This window comes from Rhea americana, unplaced genomic scaffold (genome assembly GCF_003343005.1).
Source record: "Rhea americana isolate MKP2758 unplaced genomic scaffold, rheAme1 scaffold_16, whole genome shotgun sequence".
Classification (NCBI taxonomy): Eukaryota; Metazoa; Chordata; class Aves; order Rheiformes; family Rheidae; genus Rhea; species Rhea americana.
In genome coordinates, this window is record NW_028185705.1 from 7,790,119 (window position 1) to 7,807,698 (window position 17,580).

General features: G+C 43.6%; 1 protein-coding gene across 3 annotated transcripts in view; it reads left to right on the plus strand.

Annotated features, from left to right (window-relative positions):
• CADPS (calcium dependent secretion activator) overlaps positions 1-17,580 on the plus strand; it is a 240,013-nt gene that overhangs the window by 93,065 nt on the left and 129,368 nt on the right. For all 3 annotated transcript variants that reach the window (XM_085300112.1, XM_085300114.1, XM_085300115.1), the window contains exons 5-6: positions 3,777-4,013; positions 6,559-6,680. In XM_085300112.1, the coding sequence (XP_085156238.1) occupies positions 3,777-4,013; positions 6,559-6,680 (359 nt within the window). The remainder of the gene's footprint in view (positions 1-3,776; positions 4,014-6,558; positions 6,681-17,580) is intronic.

Consider the following 17,580-nt stretch of genomic DNA (forward strand, 5'->3'; position numbering starts at 1 on the left):
CTCCAGCTAGATCTGTAAGTGTGTGTGTAAGCCTTCCTTGTCAAACTTGCAACACGTTGAGCCGTAACGTGGATGATGACAAGCAAAAGAAGCGAAGAATTGTCCTAACTGGATTTGTGCTGTTCTCTGGGCTGCCTGGTGCCACAGTTCCCTGCCTTGAGGTAAATACACCCTCAGTAAGGGCAGAAAATTTCACACATGGCACAAGAACAGTCAGGCTAGCATTGCACCGCTTTGGACATCATTCCCACCTAGAGCAGCAGGCCTGGGAGCTCGGAGCAGTTTYCATAACCAAGCAGCCAGCTAAGCTGCCCAGAGACCGTTGTGTGAGGAAGAATTCTCCTTGGAGCAGATCATAGCCTCCCGGAGTGCAGATTCGCATCGCCTCCAGGAGACAGTAGATGGAGAGAAATCCTGGATTCTGTTGACATTAACTGGCCAAAGTTTTATCCGTACTCCTAATCAGATACTCCTGAGTCCCAGATAAAGCCTTAATCTTTGTGTGTGATCTAGCTGACTGTTCTCAATAATCAGCAAATTGTAACTCAAAGGAAAAAGAAAAGAACAACAGAAGTCTGATCAGAGGGACTTAGCTTAGCCTGAGACCTGCTTACTAGCAACAGTCCTCTCTGCASAGGGAGCTGTGTCCAAGTGATGAGGTTTTTTTATGAGAAATGCAGTTTCAGAGYTGTTTGTGACTGCACTGAAATCAGTGGGGGTAAAAGAGCATAATGCATGTACCATTTACAGTTAGGTATTAGTAAGGATCCCTCTAGCRCCTGGTTTGTTACACCTACTGATACTTCCATTAAACAGCTACTGTAGCTGTGTCTTTGGGGAGGCCAGTTATGTTATTCTTCACCTCCCTAATAAAAATAGGAAGACCTTACATGGCCAGATGATGACACAGCAAAGAAGCAAGTCGACTGCCACTTYTTTCCTTTGTTCAATATTTGGCCTGTTTAATATTTGTTTTCAAGGAAACCTACAGTGTTTTTTATTTTCAGCAAAACTTAAATGCCTGTATAATCCACTGCTGCTCTTTGGTTCTGAGACTGGCAGCCAGGCATTTAGTGCCAAAATGAGACCGGCTGATTTCTTTGTTTCATTTTCTCTTCATGGCATGTGGGACAGCAGTATCCATGGTTCACCAGCAGCCAAAGGAGGCTGCAGCTTCATGAATTATTTTTGCAAACAAGATTTTGCCATTTCCATTCCCCTAAAGGATTTTAAAAACAACCCATGCCACCACTGTGAGACACAGTCCTAAACATAACCTGACATTTCCTGGTGCAGAATCCAGCCTTCAAAATACAACTGTGCAGAGCTCGGAGAGAGGTTTAAAATAAAAGTGACTTACCTGTTATCCAGTTGGCAGGTATTGATATTTAATCTCGTTCACATCACTGCTGCAGGCCTTCGCTTTAGAATGTCAGATCCCAACAGCAGCTGCCTACAAGAAATCTTGTTCKTACAGACCCATGAATACTGCTTTTTGGAGGCATCCAAATGACCTTTTGAATCTTTCTCTGCGTCGTCCTTTCTGGGCAAGGATGCTTTCTCTGTAGCTCAGGGAAGGCTCACAGTTCAATTCTGTGAAAAGATAACATTCTGCAGTTTTATCTCAGCAGTTTAGTAGCAAATTCTCCAATTTGCTAGATTTTTGGAGGTCAGCCGCACACTGTGACTTACTGCTCAYGTAAAACCAACACTGAAGTTGCCATCTTAAAGATTCCATTGTAAAGACAAGTTAACTCTTCATTAGTAAATTAAGAAATTTGTGCTAGGACATTTGAAGTTAAGAGGAAACAAAAGCTGTGTAGTCTAAAAGGATCTAGAATCACAGTGCTTCAGGATGTGCAGCTCTGCAAGCCCTTGTCTGGCCTGTTGTGTGACCTGAGACAAGTCACTCCTACCTCTGGGTATCAGGACACAGCCTTGTATCTTTTTATCTTTTCAACTGCCCGGGACAGTGCAGCTGAGCACAGTTCCAGTGCAGCAGTGTCCTCCGCTGAGCCTGACTTCAGTCGAAGCACGTAAGCCCAGCCTTGGAGGGTTCTAGCTGAAGGATCACGTTTGAAGTTAAGCAGGTGTTTTAAAGTTGGCTGTTCAACCTGCATGTTGTACTCTTCCAGTAGCTAAATGAAAGCAGCATTACAGCAGAGAGCTTAGTGATGCCAAAGGCAAGGTATATTTTTCTCTGCATCTGCAAGTGTCCCCTTTACTCTGTCCTGTGGCACCTTCCTACCTAGCTGCATAGCATCATGGACAAGAATGTATTAAAAGAAACGGTAGTTGGGGCAGTTAATGGGACCCTAAAATTGTGATGACAGTAACTGTGATGACTGTTCGTTGTCTCACAGTCTCTTACCTCTGTGTCTCTCCAYGCTTGTCCCCATTTCTGATTCTCTCCCTGCTCCAAGTACATATGGAGGTGACTAACATCACTTTTTGGCTACGCCTGCATCCTTCAATGTTGGAGGGAGACCCGGGTCCTGGCAAGCGGTGGAATAAATGGTGTCTTGCTTTACYGTAGTTCTACCAGCAAGGCAGCCCCTCGCTCTCAAAACGAGAGGAACCAACACATCTCCATTCTCAAGGGCTTGGGAAGAAGAGAGGGAGCTGCTCACAGTCTTTCCATGCCTGGGAGCTGCTGAGCAAGCAAGCTGCTGGCCAGCCTCTCACTTTCTGGCTGGCAACTGCCTCAGCTGTGAAGCCTGTGAGGAATCATTTCTTTAGCCCTGGGTACTGCAGATTGCTTGGGCAYCTTGCTAAGACCAGTGCTGGGATCTGAGACCTTTTAGATTGCTTGGGCTGTTCACTTCTGCCATGTTCACTGCCTTCTGCAGTCTCCTTCTAGTCAGGACCAAACATTGCTAATTTTGCTTCCTTGGGCTCCTTAAAAAAAATGTTGGAGCATCTGCTTCAGCATGTTTGAAAAAGAGCTGGTGGATTTGGTGGACTGACTAACAAATTCCTCAAGGTCAGCATCCTTTGAATCCTTTGTAAATCACTGTCAATCACCAAATCASTAGGTAGGCAGAAGCTACACCCAGCTAGGCAGATGGACCAGCCCTTCTGGGGGGTATTAGAGCTGGAAGGTCTTGTGGGAGGAAAAGTAGCCTAGACCCAGAAGGTTTGGGATTTCTTCCCAGTTTCTGTCTCCAGCTCCTTTTGTGACTGCAAGTCAGTCTCCTCTGTGTGTCACAACCTAACCTGCTAATGAATGAAGGCGCTAGTTCTTGTCAGAATCCCTTTTGTGTGTGTTGAGGTCCATCAGATGAAAAAATTTCTGGGCATTTCAGAGTCAACATGCYGGAGAGCATAGGAAATAGTTAACATTTGCTGAAGAAAGACAGCTTTCTGTACATGACGGCTATCCAGAGGAGCAATCCATGGGGGGTGGCAGAGGTATGGGCCTGGGGGAGCAGTCAGTGAACTGATCCCTTCAGCAGTTCAGCTGAGATCCAAGATGGAGCAATTACAGTGGTGAGTTAATATATATGAAAGAAGCCATTTACAGATAGAAAATGAATGAAATCTCAGTGCATGCAAGAAATACTAAGGCTGGATAAGTACCAAGTAGTAATTCTATGGGAAACTAACAATAATGTTTCTCTATAACAGAGGGGAAAGCTATAATTTGTCGTCTGGTTTGTGGGAGTTCCCTGTGTGCAGACCTCTCTGCAGATGCTCCTGGGGTATTCTCCCACTGTAACAAGTGGTTGTTGATTATCACAACAATTTATTCTGTTGCTTATGTTTTTAAATCTAAGGAACGTAAGTTTCCAAAATTTGTGTCCAAAGAAATGGAAAACATGTACATCGAGGAGCTGAAGTCATCTGTCAATCTCCTGATGGCAAACTTAGAGAGCATGCCTGTATCTAAAGGAGGCTCTGAGTTCAAGCTACAGAAGCTGAAGCGTAGTCACAACACCTCAATCATCGACATGGGAGAAGAAAATGAGAACCAGCTTTCCAAATCAGACGTTGTGTTGTCATTCTCCCTGGAGGTAAGCTGCACACTATCTTTCTTCCGGCAGTCAGTGCACAGAGTTGGCAAGAACAAAAAAAAAATCACAGCAGTAAACTTCTATGCAGTTCAAGCTTAAGAGATAGGAGGGCAGAAGTCGATAGAAATCATTTTTCTGAACTCCATGAGGAAGCATTCCTCTCTCAGTTACCAGAAGCATTGCCTATGGTCAAATAGTTTGTCTTTTCTGGTTTTCACCATCTTGTTGGAACAAACTGTTMAGTTACAGCAGCAGGAAATTCCAGATGGTTTATATCATATGGCTCAGAAATGTGAATAAAGCTTCATAAAGCTTGTTAAAAAGTGTACCCCAATACCCCTGAGCAAAACCCATCTCCATGAAATGTCTTTGCAACGAGTGCAATAATGCAGGGGGTTAATCTGGCCTCTAATTTCTAGATGCACCTTGAGATGCTCACAATCRCCTGGCTACCTTCACAGTTTGTTTTTGCAGTGGAACGAGAGCTAGAACTTCTTGCATGGCAGATCTGTTTGATATTATAGAGGTTCATCGTTGTTACTTCCAGTTCCCAACATGCTGAAACATGCTTTAAATGTCAGTGAGTTTTATTATTGCCAGCTAGAGGAGTCACTTTATTTCTCAGCAAGCCTTGCTTCCTCCTTGGAGAACTGTTAAAAATTGTTGAAGTTTTGAATGCACCCAACAGATTGGCTTATTGTTTGCATGGAAATATTGTACTTCACTGGCTTGCTGTTTGCTTTATATTGAACACTGACTTTCTGCTCAGCGCTCGACTGAGCAGTTCATCTTACAGCCCAGTGGAAGGCAAGGTGCTGCGCGCACCCACTGTTACATCTGAAACAGGCTGTCTCTGTACTGGAAACAGTGTTGCTGCAGTAGCTGTTTTCAGCAAGGTTAATTATACTGTGCAAAAATATTTGCAGTCTAGGCAAGATTACAAGGAGTTCGCTTCAAGGAGTCATTAATGTTTCAGACACACCAATATAGAATTGTTATTGTGTGTCAAGTGAGTGGGTTTGTGTTAGATCATCAAAGTAACTACCAGAATGGGGTCAAAAATGTAGGATGCAGAAAAGTCGTAAATTTCTATTTTTGTGTGGTTTCCTGTTTATTTCTCTCCCTAAGGAGTCTCTTGTTACATATACTGTGCCAATGAACAACTTACAGCACTGATTGTCCAGTCTAAGAATTTAACTCTTTAGATGCTTGAGATCATATTGGTAATATTCAGTTCAGATTTTAAAAGCCCTGTTTAAAGTAGAGTTATGAACTCAGAGACATTGCCTTCAAATGGCAGCATCAGATACGCCTAACTTCTAAATGCTCCTGCATGAAGGAGCAGGGAACTATCACAAAGCAGTAGACCTCTCTGTAGGAAAAGCTTGTGCAGTTTATACAGCGGTGCATAAAAGGACCCGTTCTTACAATGAGATGTCTAAAACTCTTTACTCCAGCTGAACTCTATCCAGTAGAAAGCATAAACTCAGTGGAGCACTGACTTCGGGAGGTGGAAGATCTGTTCATTGCTCTGTGCACGAAACACTTCCTATAAGAGAACTTTTGCGAAAAATATTTCCTCCTCAGGTGGTCTACTGAGAGTTGTGTGCAAGAGAAGGGATCTTCACTCAAATGACAAATCGTAAGACCTGAGGAAAGGAATTTGAAATCCCAGTGTATACTGCATTGATAGCAGTAATAAAGCTCAAACAGAAACTCACAGTGTTTCTTGTTGAAATGTTTAAGGTACATGGTTAACGTGATTAATCACCTTTAAAACAAATGAGAAGGAAATTTTATGCAAGAAACTATCTTAATCTTGAAAATACAGGTGCATGCTTTTTCTTGAATTTCATATATAAAGGCACTTTTAGGTTGGGCAAGACTATGTCTGAGAGGTCCATCATTAGAAGCTCGGTAGAGCTCTGGGCACCAGAGGGCTTCAAGTGAGCGTGTCTGCATGTATGCATCAAGCCCAGGACTGGAATAAGAGKAATTTGCTGAAGTATGGGGAGGCAAGGCAGATAGTGCAGCACCCGCTGTCTGCCTGGCAGACCTGCAGTGCCTAAGGATCACTTACTGCTTATGTGGCTCTGGGAGCCAAGAATATCAGGCACTTCTCCACACYGGAGTGAGGGTCCCACAAGACTTGTCTCCCTCCTAGTTCTCCTCTGCATCAAGCCTTTTCCTCCTGCAGCACTGTGGCTTTCCCCACCTCCAAGCCCTGGTGCCCCAGAAGCARGTGAATAGCAGACTTTTAAATTCTGCCAGCGTGAGGTATAAAGTCATCCAAAGAGGAAAGACTGGAACACATAGCCGCAGTAAGAGGGAGACCTCTCAGAGAGGTCCTCAACACATGCAGACCTAGTTAGCTGRCATGATGCCAGCTCAGCCTGGACACCACCACCTATCTCTGCTCACCTGGCACTATGAACATCCATCAGTACATGGACGATCCTGGCGTTGGCTGACCTTGCAGGTTCAGCAGCCAGATCTAGGCCTCAAAGAGGCTGCTACTCTTACGCTGCCTTTCTTTGCCCCACAGGTCGTCATCATGGAGGTGCAGGGTTTAAAATCGCTGGCCCCTAACCGTATTGTTTATTGCACCATGGAGGTGGAAGGTGGAGAGAAGCTGCAAACCGACCAGGCTGAAGCCTCAAAGCCAACGTAAGTCTTGCATTTCCTTTTGCTCTTTCCATCATGCTCTTCTCGACCCTGTCATGATGCTGCTTTGAATCAGTATGGATAACTCTGCCTCCTGCATGGTAGGGCCAGAGGGGACTATGAGAACTTCAGCAGAGAAAGGTTCATTCTGCTGAAGAGAAACATGGCCTTTCACATATACAGAGCCCTGCAACTAGGAATGACACATAAGCCCTGAGGGAGAAATAAGTGTTAAGGACAGGCTTACATCTCCTTGTAGCTATGGAGACATAAGTTTGTGCCTATACGTAAGTGCTTTGCTAAATAGGGATGGAGTTAAGCATGTGCTTAAATAAATACTTGTGTAAGTGTCCATCTGAACTGGTGCTGTCAAGTATAGGTACATAATCTTGTCCTCACTGTCACGGACCTGGTGTTCCTGTAAGAAAGGGAAACAGCTGGTAGAGAAACCCTCAGGCAGCCACAGCCAGAGGTGGGAGAGAAGAGGGAAAGAAAGCTTCAAATCACTTGGTTAAAGCGACAGCTCAGGTCACAGTGCCAATGTTCAGTTCAAGGGCAGAGTCTTGTTCTGTCATCTTTGACCTGGGCCTCGGATCCCTAGAACTGGCCCTGTACTTTGCTTTTTCTCTCCCCCGGAGGGTTGTTATTAGCCTACAGGTAGTGTATAATCTWTGTTAATTTGGAAAGAGAAAATGATGAGTGGTTTATTTCCTTTCTGACTGGTGGGATTAGTAGCTTGAAACACTATTCATATGGATTTGAGACTGTTTTCTCATGGTTCACTGTGGAGATTTCGTACTTAAATTCTCAGTAAGCATCTTTACAGCATAGAATTTCCAAGGTTAAGTGAAACCKCTTTGGAGGTGCTAAGCAGTGCTGGAAGGGCTGCTCGTGAGACAATTCCCTCTGTTCTAGCACCCCCTTTTCTCAGAGTGACCAACCTCTGATGGTATTTCACCAGTAACTTCCCAAGGTCATGGAAGGAAATCTGGGAACCCAAGCAAGAATTTTAAAATTTCAGGTTGTGTTATGTGTGAGTGCACAATCACTGCAGACAAACAGTTCAAAACCAGTGTCCTTGAGGAGGTTTCAGCTAGTGCTGGCTGGAGAACAAGATTGCATGTAGCAAAATGCTGAGTGTTTATATGTATAAAAAGTCTTTAATTATAACCAAGCATGAGGCACCATCAGTGAAAGCTATGTGGGTTTGGAATCTCCAGTATGTTGCTATAAAGATTTTTTGTTAAAACATGCAGAGGACACTGGTGAAATGTCTACATTCCACCCTGAATAAATTAGTCATCTTTTCAAATGGAAGGTTTCTAATATTGATGGGAAAACCACAGAGGTATACAGTATTGCAAGCCTCTTAAATACATTAATATCCAAAGTGCTTGCAATGGATTGGTAGCGACTGGAGTCCTGTTGTTCATACCTTCCTTGGCTCTTTCTCCTGTGAGTGTACTTTCAAACACAGATCCTCCGGTAGCTGCCCTCTGATCAGTTCAGCCACATTTCCAGACCTCTGAGCTTGTGTAGAAGCATTCACAGAATTACAGTGCTGGCACAGGCTGCCTTTCATCAGCGCTCATCTTCTTACAGAGGCACAGAAAGTGCTGATGCCTTGCACCCTGCCCTGTACCAGAAGAATAGGAATCTGCAGTAAGCTATTTAAAAACAATATTCCCAATCAGGGGAAGTGCTGAAGCCTGGCTTACTTTTTAAAAACGTTTTGAAATTTGCTTCGGAGAAGGAAATAGAAGAGCTGTACTCAGAAGAAAATTTCCTTAAGAACCCGCAGTTGTTACTATTTTAGGTATTTTTTGCTGCTTCAAGGAAGAAAGTTGGGCTCTATTTAGAAGAAATTACTATTACCTGTATTGAAAAGCACACTTCTACCGTGTTACATGTGCTTAATTTGCTTCAAGTCTCTTCCTTCAACTTTTGCTCAAAGGAGCTGTCCTTTCTTATGCAAGCATACTTGCTGTCAGCGATAGGACCATTTGTACAAGCGTTATTTGGAGAAAATAAGGGATGGAGAAGTGAGCTCTTTAATTGAATGGGTCTTTTTATATCATAATGAAATGTACTGTGTCTGGGCACACAGCCATCAACCCTTAGGAAAATGCAGGCAACACTGAATGCTATGGCATGATACGAGCTATGCAAGTCCATCACACTTATCCTCTCTCTGCACTGGCTTCCTACARAGGGGCAAGCCAAGTTTAAAGTGTTCTCAGTTGCTCCAGTACTTGGGCTAATACCTATGTAAATGCCTTAGGAGGGGAGAAGGGTTGACAGTTCCATTCCTTGAGTGTCCTGGCATTTCTTGTTTTCAAAATCAAAGACCAGCCAAGCCAAAACTGTAAAATAACCAGCCACAGCAAGCAGAGACTATTGTAGAAAGCCTACCTTCTTTTCTGTATTAGAAGTACTTTTAACCTCACTTCCTCTCCCAGACACAACAACCCAGAAAGGGAGAACTGAAGCCCTGTGAAAACTCACTGCATTTACATTTTCCCCTGAGAAGAGAAGGAAAGAGAATGAACCACGGGTGACAGATGTTTGTTGTGTTACTTAATACATGKCTTGAAAGCACTCTAAACTGTGACTCTTTAAACTGCCCCAAATCCATTTTTGCTGTCATTCTAGAAGCTACATGGATTAAGAGAACTTAATTTGACAAACATTTATCATCAAGGAGAAAAAAAAAATACATTTGATCAGTGAGATTCACTGGAAAACTTCACTTMTTTGTGATAGCCATGTATCCTGGGGAGGAGGATAGGAGAATGTCATACAACCATGCAAGACATCTTATTTTTACCTAAGAATGACTTGTATAGTTKTTTGCTGTGTTCTCACATGTCCTTGAAATGCCAGCCCTCGGCTAAAAACACACAGGCTACCGGGTGCCAGTGGATGTGGCTGCTGTTTGTCTAGCTCGCTGCCGTGCCTAGAGGTGCTAATCTGGGCTCCGCTGCTCTGAGTGACGCGCACACACCTAATGAAAAAAGACAGTCTCCCAACAAAGTTCATAGGGAAGGACTTCCCGAACCACTGGCCTAGCTCTTCCGCTGTCTAATGCTGTGAGAGATCTGCTTTTTGTCTTCCCTGGTGTGGGAAGCAGCAGCTTTTGACAGTAAGATGTTTGACAACATCTTAGTGCCTTTGGAATTTAAATCCTGTTTGCAGATCTTGAAAGAGGCAGAATAGCAGCTGCGGTTAGTGGCTAAGTTTACCAAACAATGAGATTAGTTGTGTATAAGGAGTTTGGCTCTAGGGATGACAGTAAATATTCCTCTTTTTTCTTTTTTTTTTTTTTCTTAGACCTCATGTTGGACTCCTGATATTTTAAGCACAATCCCTTCATGTAAGGATTATCTGCCTCAGCACATGTAGATAGGATGGCACATTTTTAGAAAAGACCAGACCTGAAATAGCAAGGGGATATATCAGATAAGGCTTGCAGAGTGATAATATTTGTTCTTTTAAAAAGTTTGCAAGAGAAAGCCTTTGTATTTTGTCTTAAATCACAAATGCTTCTACAATATATCCTAAATCCCAGTCCAACCAGGATTTACTGCTCTTCACGCTGGAACTCGAACTGCATCCTTGCAGGTCTTTGAGGATTTTATAGCCCTCCTCCTCCCTACAAGTTGTCCTGGTATCTACCTTGCCTGTAAAGTAAAGAGAGTAAAGTGGCTTCTGCACATCTGACACTTCTCTTCCGGGGAGCTGCRTTTCTAATGCTGTTGTTACCAAGGTAGAGAACAAGGTTGCGAAGGGGTCTGGGAACAGGAGATAAGGTCCGCTCACAACACCTCTGTCCTACAGCCTCTAAAGAGGCTGCTAGATGTATTTACAAGTACGTTGACCTGTACTTGTAGCAGTAGAGGGCTGTGCCAGTGATTCATCTTTTTAGAGTATCTCCTTTCTCTGACGTGAGCAGAACAGAAGAAAACAAACAGACCAAAACAATAACAAGATCCAGTGTGCCTTGTAAATAAATGCTGTATGCTCATCTGGACATACTTCACTACCCCAAACCCATTGACTCATCATCTTATGGGTTCTTTTCATTTCAGAACTAAGTCTAAGGCTCATTTCTCATTTGACTCCACTTGTAACTGAATAATGACTTACTGTGCTCCAGCAAAGGGACTGAAATCTGAGTTTGTACATCCAAAATTCTTCCCATGTCTCTCAAATTAAATCCCTCTATTGTGGTGGCATTCAGCTATTTTAGCAACTGTAATGGCTTGTTCATCTTGAAGATCCAGAAAAAAAAATATATGAGATATGCACTGAAGTTTTCTGAACCATTCAGGTTAAAGGCAATAAATAACTGGGTATTTGGAGGGAGAATCTTGCCAACCTGTCTGTGCATTTTGGCATTACCAGCAAGAGAGTGAGGTGTGGGCTGCTTCTTTGGCTCTACAAGTAGTTTCATTTTGAGGTTAAATCTTCCCCCTTGCAGAAGGACCTCTTCAGGACCCTTCTTAGTACAAGATCTTACAGTAATCCAGGGTATAAGAGGTGAGGCTGGGGCTCCACCATGGATGATCTACACCTCGCATGTGCAAAGGAGGCCTAGCTGGAGTTAGGGGAGTGGATTTAGTTCTACCACTGTTCCCACATGACTGTTGCACAAAGTCAGCTAGGAACAGGTTGGTTATTCCTCTAAATAAGCAAGAATTAATCAGTCTTTTGCAGTGGTTTCTTTTTTATTTTTTGAAAGAGAAAAGATTACTCTTTACTCCATATTTTGGCATGCATTTTTCTTAAGCGCCTGCTGTGGGTCAGTACTGGGGAGAAGATCCTCAATGGGCTTCTCATCTGACTCCATATCAGCCCTGTATTGTTAATCACAGCTGAGGGCTTGGAACCTCCTATTTTTTTGAGAAATTCACTCTTAATCAAGTAATATCTTTGGTAGACTTTCAAACTTCTCCATCTCTACCCTCTTCTGCTCCCTAACCACTGCTGTAGGAGAAAGGGGTGCCCCATGTTATCTCTGCGCTCATTCCTGATGCTGCCTTCTGATTTGCTTTCAAGGTGCTCTGATCCCTACACTGCTTATCTCTGCTATGACTGACTGCCCTTGTTTTGATCCCTACAGCAAACCGTCTGTCTAAGTTTATCACTCTACTAGGGTCTTAGTTGCAAATTGGTATGCAGCAGCCAACAGAGTCTGCTGTCTGACCRTGAACGGGGGCAGGAACTCCACAGCCGTTCTTTGCAAATGACCTTCTAGGAGATGGAATTTGGACAGCAAAATGAGAAATAAAGTGCCCAGTTCTCCAGGAAAGGAGTTTCAAGAGCAGAAATCACCTCTGGTCTGACCTCTTTGCAGCAGTGAAAAATCTGATGTTTTCATTCAGGARTCCGCTGCCTCAGGCCCTGATTTTAGAAATGATGCAGAGTGGCTCTGTGTAGAGTAGAAGCGTGAGAAAAGCATTTTGTTGCCGTCAGTGTTTTGCTGCCGCGGTTAGCTGAGAGATGCTGTGAACACTTCTCTGTGGTGAGATGAGAACAGGTCCTTTGGGGATTAAATTGCATGTATAAATTATAAATACTCCATACACTGTAGAAAAAATTTAACTCCACTGAACTGAAGGGGTTTATACTAATGCTAGTGTGAGTAGAATTTGGCCCGTAATTCACATTGTGTATCCTTCAGTACAACCTGTTGGTACCATGTCTGGTAGAAAGCTTTCAGACATATGGCCAAGCAAACGGTCCTGCAGTCTGGTCAGCTGGCTGCAGCTCTTGGTTTTGCTATCCCAGCCACCTTGACAGCTCAACTGGGCTCCGGCAGGCAGACAGAAGAAGTGGTGGCCTTGAATCCATGCTGCAGTCAAAGCTATTGCTGTGTTGCAGAGGTTTTRTCCCATATCAAAGCCCAGGCAGAAAATCTGCATGACCACCCTGTGTTAAGCAGTCATACACATTTAGGTTTGCATTCTTAGTGAAGCCCTATGTAAGCAGAATTCATGATACTGGATAAAAACAAAGCAATAGAAAATTCTAGGAGGAGGCTGCTTTTTTCTTCTTTTCCCCTATCTCTCGTAGCTTGCTTCAGTTTCAAATATGAGCTGCCTTAATTATGCAGACTGACTGGCTTGCCTTTCAAGTTGCATGGGTTCATTTCACAGCTGTGCARATGTTTGCAGCACTGTTTCTTTAGGAAGCTTCCAAGAACCTTATGAACAAGAAAAGATAGGTGTGGAGCCCTGGCTACAACGTCGGACACTGTCGTCCAGTCATGATACTACTAGGCTGATAGAAGACAGTAGCTGGGACAGAATCTAAAGGGAGTTGCTTTCCTCTCTCTCTCTAGGGCTGAAGAGTGCAAAGTGATGTCTAAGTCCCACACAAAAGTGCCATGAGGCTTTCTTCACTTGCAGTTATTTAGCATGTCTAGGAATAAGTTTTCCAAGGAGGCAGTGCRTGTCTTTGCTCTTGAATGATTCTGCTCTTAGTTCTGTCTGACCTGCTCCTCAAATACCCTTTTGAACATGTAGTATCATTTCCATAAAGCTCCTGGGATTTATGTTATGACATTCTGATTTTTGAAAATGGAGGCTATGGGAGGTCATTAAACACTGCAAAGAATGCAGTTGAAGAATTGCCCAGATACAAACATGTGATCTTTTATGGAAAGTCTTCACTCAGGTGGTGTAGTGGCCTTTTTAATTAGCAGATCAGAACCTCTTCTCATACTTCACCATCACTGATCTGCACATTTTTAATATCTCACAAAAAAGAAGTGGGAGAGGTTCTCCTTCCTTATGACTTACATAGGGCTCGGCACACTTCTGCCCCTTTGCGTTTRTTGCCACTGTTCTTCGTGATTTCGGTCTGAAAAAATGATTAAACCGTTGATATCAAATGGGAAGGGTTATAGAGTTACAATACAGAACCCAGTTACCAGGGCTCCGCTAAGGGCAGCACACCACCTAATTCCCCCCCTTGCTTTTATCTAGCTGTTATTCCTGGGAAGTAGAATTGTTTCTTTCAAAAACAGCTGTGTCTGTATGAGTTTCCTACAGAAGAAAATGCCTCTTCCCATTAGCTCTAATGTAGAATAGTTTCTTTTTTCTTGTAGGTCCACAGCATCTGATAAGCTAGTGGTTTATACGGTTCAGCATGCTGTCCTGGGCCCACAGGAAAAAAAAAATGTTTCAGATTAAGCAGTTTCRTTTCTCTCCAAAATAAATGCTGCACCTTGAGGCAGCAGTCCTGTACATCCCTCCTGACACTGACTTGCTGAGTGGTCTGCTTAGGTTGGGGGCTGTTTTTTTCTTCCCCTCCAGTTAGCCCTGATGTGACCCTATGTCATTAATCAGTTCTCCTTTCCGTGTATATTTTCCCTCCACAGAGTTTTTATTTTTTGAGAGGAATGAGGTGATGTTTGTCACCATATGAACACTCTTCAAGGGCTCATTTCTCCCCACATCTCCATCCTCTTTTACAGTAAGAGCAACTTCTGGCTGTGTTTTCCTTGCCCTTTAGAGCACACATAGCTCTATAGCTGGATGGATTCTCTGGTGTCTCGTAAGGGTTGAGCTCATGCACCTTTTCCTGCATAGAAAGCACTAGGAATGTCTCTGTCTTCCAGCCAGCTGTCCAATTTCTTGAATGTTCCCCTGTATTTGGGAATTATTTATTCTTGTGATAACGCTACATCCAAATTTAAGTATTCCAGAAGGTGTGATGATGCCCAAGGCAATTTTCATCTACACCCATCTGCTGCATCACTCCCAKCCATGCAACCTTAAGACAGGATACTGAAGATGGAAAGGACATTGAAGTAAGACTGGGATGCGGTKATTTGAAAGAATTACTAAATTCAGAAGAAGATTGCAAAAAAAGTCATGGGTTACATTCAGTCTTCTAGTTTTATAACTATGGTGTTTAAAAAAATAGTAACCAGCCATGCCTGAGTCCTCGCTCTACACGTCATTTGCCAAGTGAAAGGCAGGGGCTCAGACATGTGTGAAAAGTGTCCAGTTGTTGATTTATTTAATAAGTGCTTTGTACAAGTAGGGCAGATTATTATTTAAAGAGGGGTACTGTAATTGCTGTTGTAAAGCAGCGTAGGGAAATAGAGAGCATGTTTTAAAAAATTGCAACTGTTCCCACTCCTAGATGGATGGCACTCTGGATTAAAGAACCATTTAGTGGGACAGATGACCTTGACTGTGATTTCTTAGTGTTTCAGTTCTTTCTGTAAAATGAAGGTAGAGAGGCCCATTTCCTTTGTGCAAGTGATCTCTCGATGATGGACGCTACATTCGAAAGCTCTTTGTATGAGCTAGGATTGTTCTTGCTGTATTGGCAGAGAGTGCATGACATACTTGGGAAAGAGGAGCCCATGCTTGCAAGATCTGACTGGAGTCCAGAAAGACATGTCAGTGTTTTCTTGAATCCAGAGCATCTCTAAGCTGTGTCAGAAGGTAAGAATGAATGAGTCCATGAAAGGCAGGACACAGCACATGGAAGTGCTTTATCTGACTCGCTGGTCTTTCTGCCTTTTGCCAAAAGGCCTAGTAGGCAAAGCCAGCTGAGAACATTTGGAGTGTCTTTGACTCCATGGCTTAAAGGAGGTGAGAAGGGAGATCACAGCAGAACYGCTACTGCAGCTGGGCAGCTGAGAGATCCCTCAGAACTATGGGAACAGGTTTGCAAGACACTTACGGTCGCTGAGAGAAGCTTTGGGAGGACAAACTCCTGCAAGTCCTGCAAGTTGCTAAGCCTTGCAGTCCGGTCAGGCCAGAGAAGCAAACTACCTGTGCTAGGGCTGGATCTCACATAGAAGTGAAAGACATGGTGTTAGCATATTTGCTCTAGCTGTTCTTAGTGGCTGTGCATCCTTGGACCGGTGGCAGTCTCATTCCTTACTTTGGATTTCCTATCTGTAAAGGTAGGGCAATGCTTCTGTTTCACAGCAGAGGAAATGCTCATATTCTGGTCTACTAAATGAGAGATCTCCAGCAGCATTTGCTAGTAATTAGCTGTTTAAGGACAGGCCAATTGTCCAAGCTTCCTCTGTAATCAGTGCAGAGAAATGGRCCAACCTCTCAAGGGCAATTCCTCCGATTACAGGGTGGATAACCGAGATGGATGGGTGAGCATCATCTCCTGGAAGTGCCCACTCATCCTCATTGATCCAGAAGGTGCCTGGATGGCTGACTCAAACATAACTTTTAGCCATCAAATGTTGGGCAAGATAAATCCAATTCCTCTTGTATGGTCAGTTCTGGACTTCCTGTCCTGTGTCCTGACATAGAAGAATATGGGACAGTGACCATGTAGGTGGTGATACAAAAACAGGAAACAGCATCACAGCTATTGTTTCATTCTATAGCTGATTTTCGAAGGGTACCTTATACTGTTTTCTACTTTGTTTACATTTAGGAAGTATTTCACTGCTCGTCCSTGCTGAATAAGGGAGGGACTGGACTGTGTCAGGGCAGAAACACTAACCTGTGTTTTCAGGCAGAGGATTCTTCTCTCCTTTTCCATGGACTGTGCTTGGGAGACACCAACTGTCAGTAAAGCTGGCAGCACACAACCTTAGCAAGTCCAAATCATCACCATGCCTTATCTAACTGGGAAGTAACAGATACCCCTGTGCATTTTCAGGATTCTCTGTTTTTTTCAGGATGATAAGTTTTAAGATTACTTCTAAATCAAGTAATTGTTCTCTCACGTGAGTAGATCTGTGGCTTAGTGGTGCATCTCTGCACTGATTTGGCAAAAGGAAGCATTGCTAAGCACGTGTGTTCAGTTGCAATGGCCTTACAGAGRAAATGGTAACACCTGCAGCTAGTAAATGTGCACAGACCAATTTCATGAATGAGACTTTGACTCTTGTCATATCCAGAGCAGATATACTGCTAAAGTGCTGTAAAACACATACAGTAGGCAACTCTTCCAAAAGCAATTATTTTTTCTATTCAGACTTCTTAGTAAAATGTTGCTGGGCTTATATTTCTGTTTCCCCTGCTGAGCTTTTCTCCTCTAATTTTAATACTATAGTATTAAGCAAGACCACAGGGCCTTTGAGAAGTAGTCATTCTGCTTATTTTTCCTGTAAGTACCCTGAAGATTGTGCTGAATAGCATTGCCATAAATTCTCACCCAAGCCAGATACAACACTTTTTGCAGTAAAGGGCAGCCTGGCATGGAGGTAGGCTGAGAATGCTGTGCGGTCCTGAGCACATGGGGTGAAGCCTGGTGGTAGCATGCTGGGTGTAGGCATGTCAGAGGGACATCTCCGGGGCAGGAATGCCATCTCGTGGCCGTAAATAGCTATTATGTGTTTAAATCCACCTTCTGTCCATTCTTGCAACTTTCATGTAACACTACCTATGCTGAGGAAATACTTTATGCTGAAATCAAGCTCTGTGTTTTCTGTATAGTAAAGATCATCCTTCTCAGGGTCCTCAAGCAGCACCATCAGCTTCAGCAGCTCCCGTTGTATGATGTGGTGCTGGCACAGGAACGTGGCCTACAGGATCTGCTGTGAGCCACAAGCAGATCAAGAGCAGAGGTTCACTGGCTTTGCTTTGTTGCAGGCTGTCAGCTTTATCCCATTCCTTCTGCACCACGTACTCTAAGGACGCAGATGTGGTGCTCTCTTAGACATACTACTATCTTATCTGGCAGCAGTAGTGCTGCTGTAGCAAGCCTACAGATGTAGGAGTTGCAAAGCTTGGAGAGAGAGAGATGATCCCTTTTATCGGCTGTCTGGTGCTGCCGGCTGCATGATGTTAAACAAGATGGTGTCTGTGTGCATGACACTTACATCGTGTTTGTGAGCTGTGGGAAGAAAAAAAATGGACAAGCTGTAGAATGGTGGAGTTTTGACGAAAACCTTAGCTGCTGCTAGGAG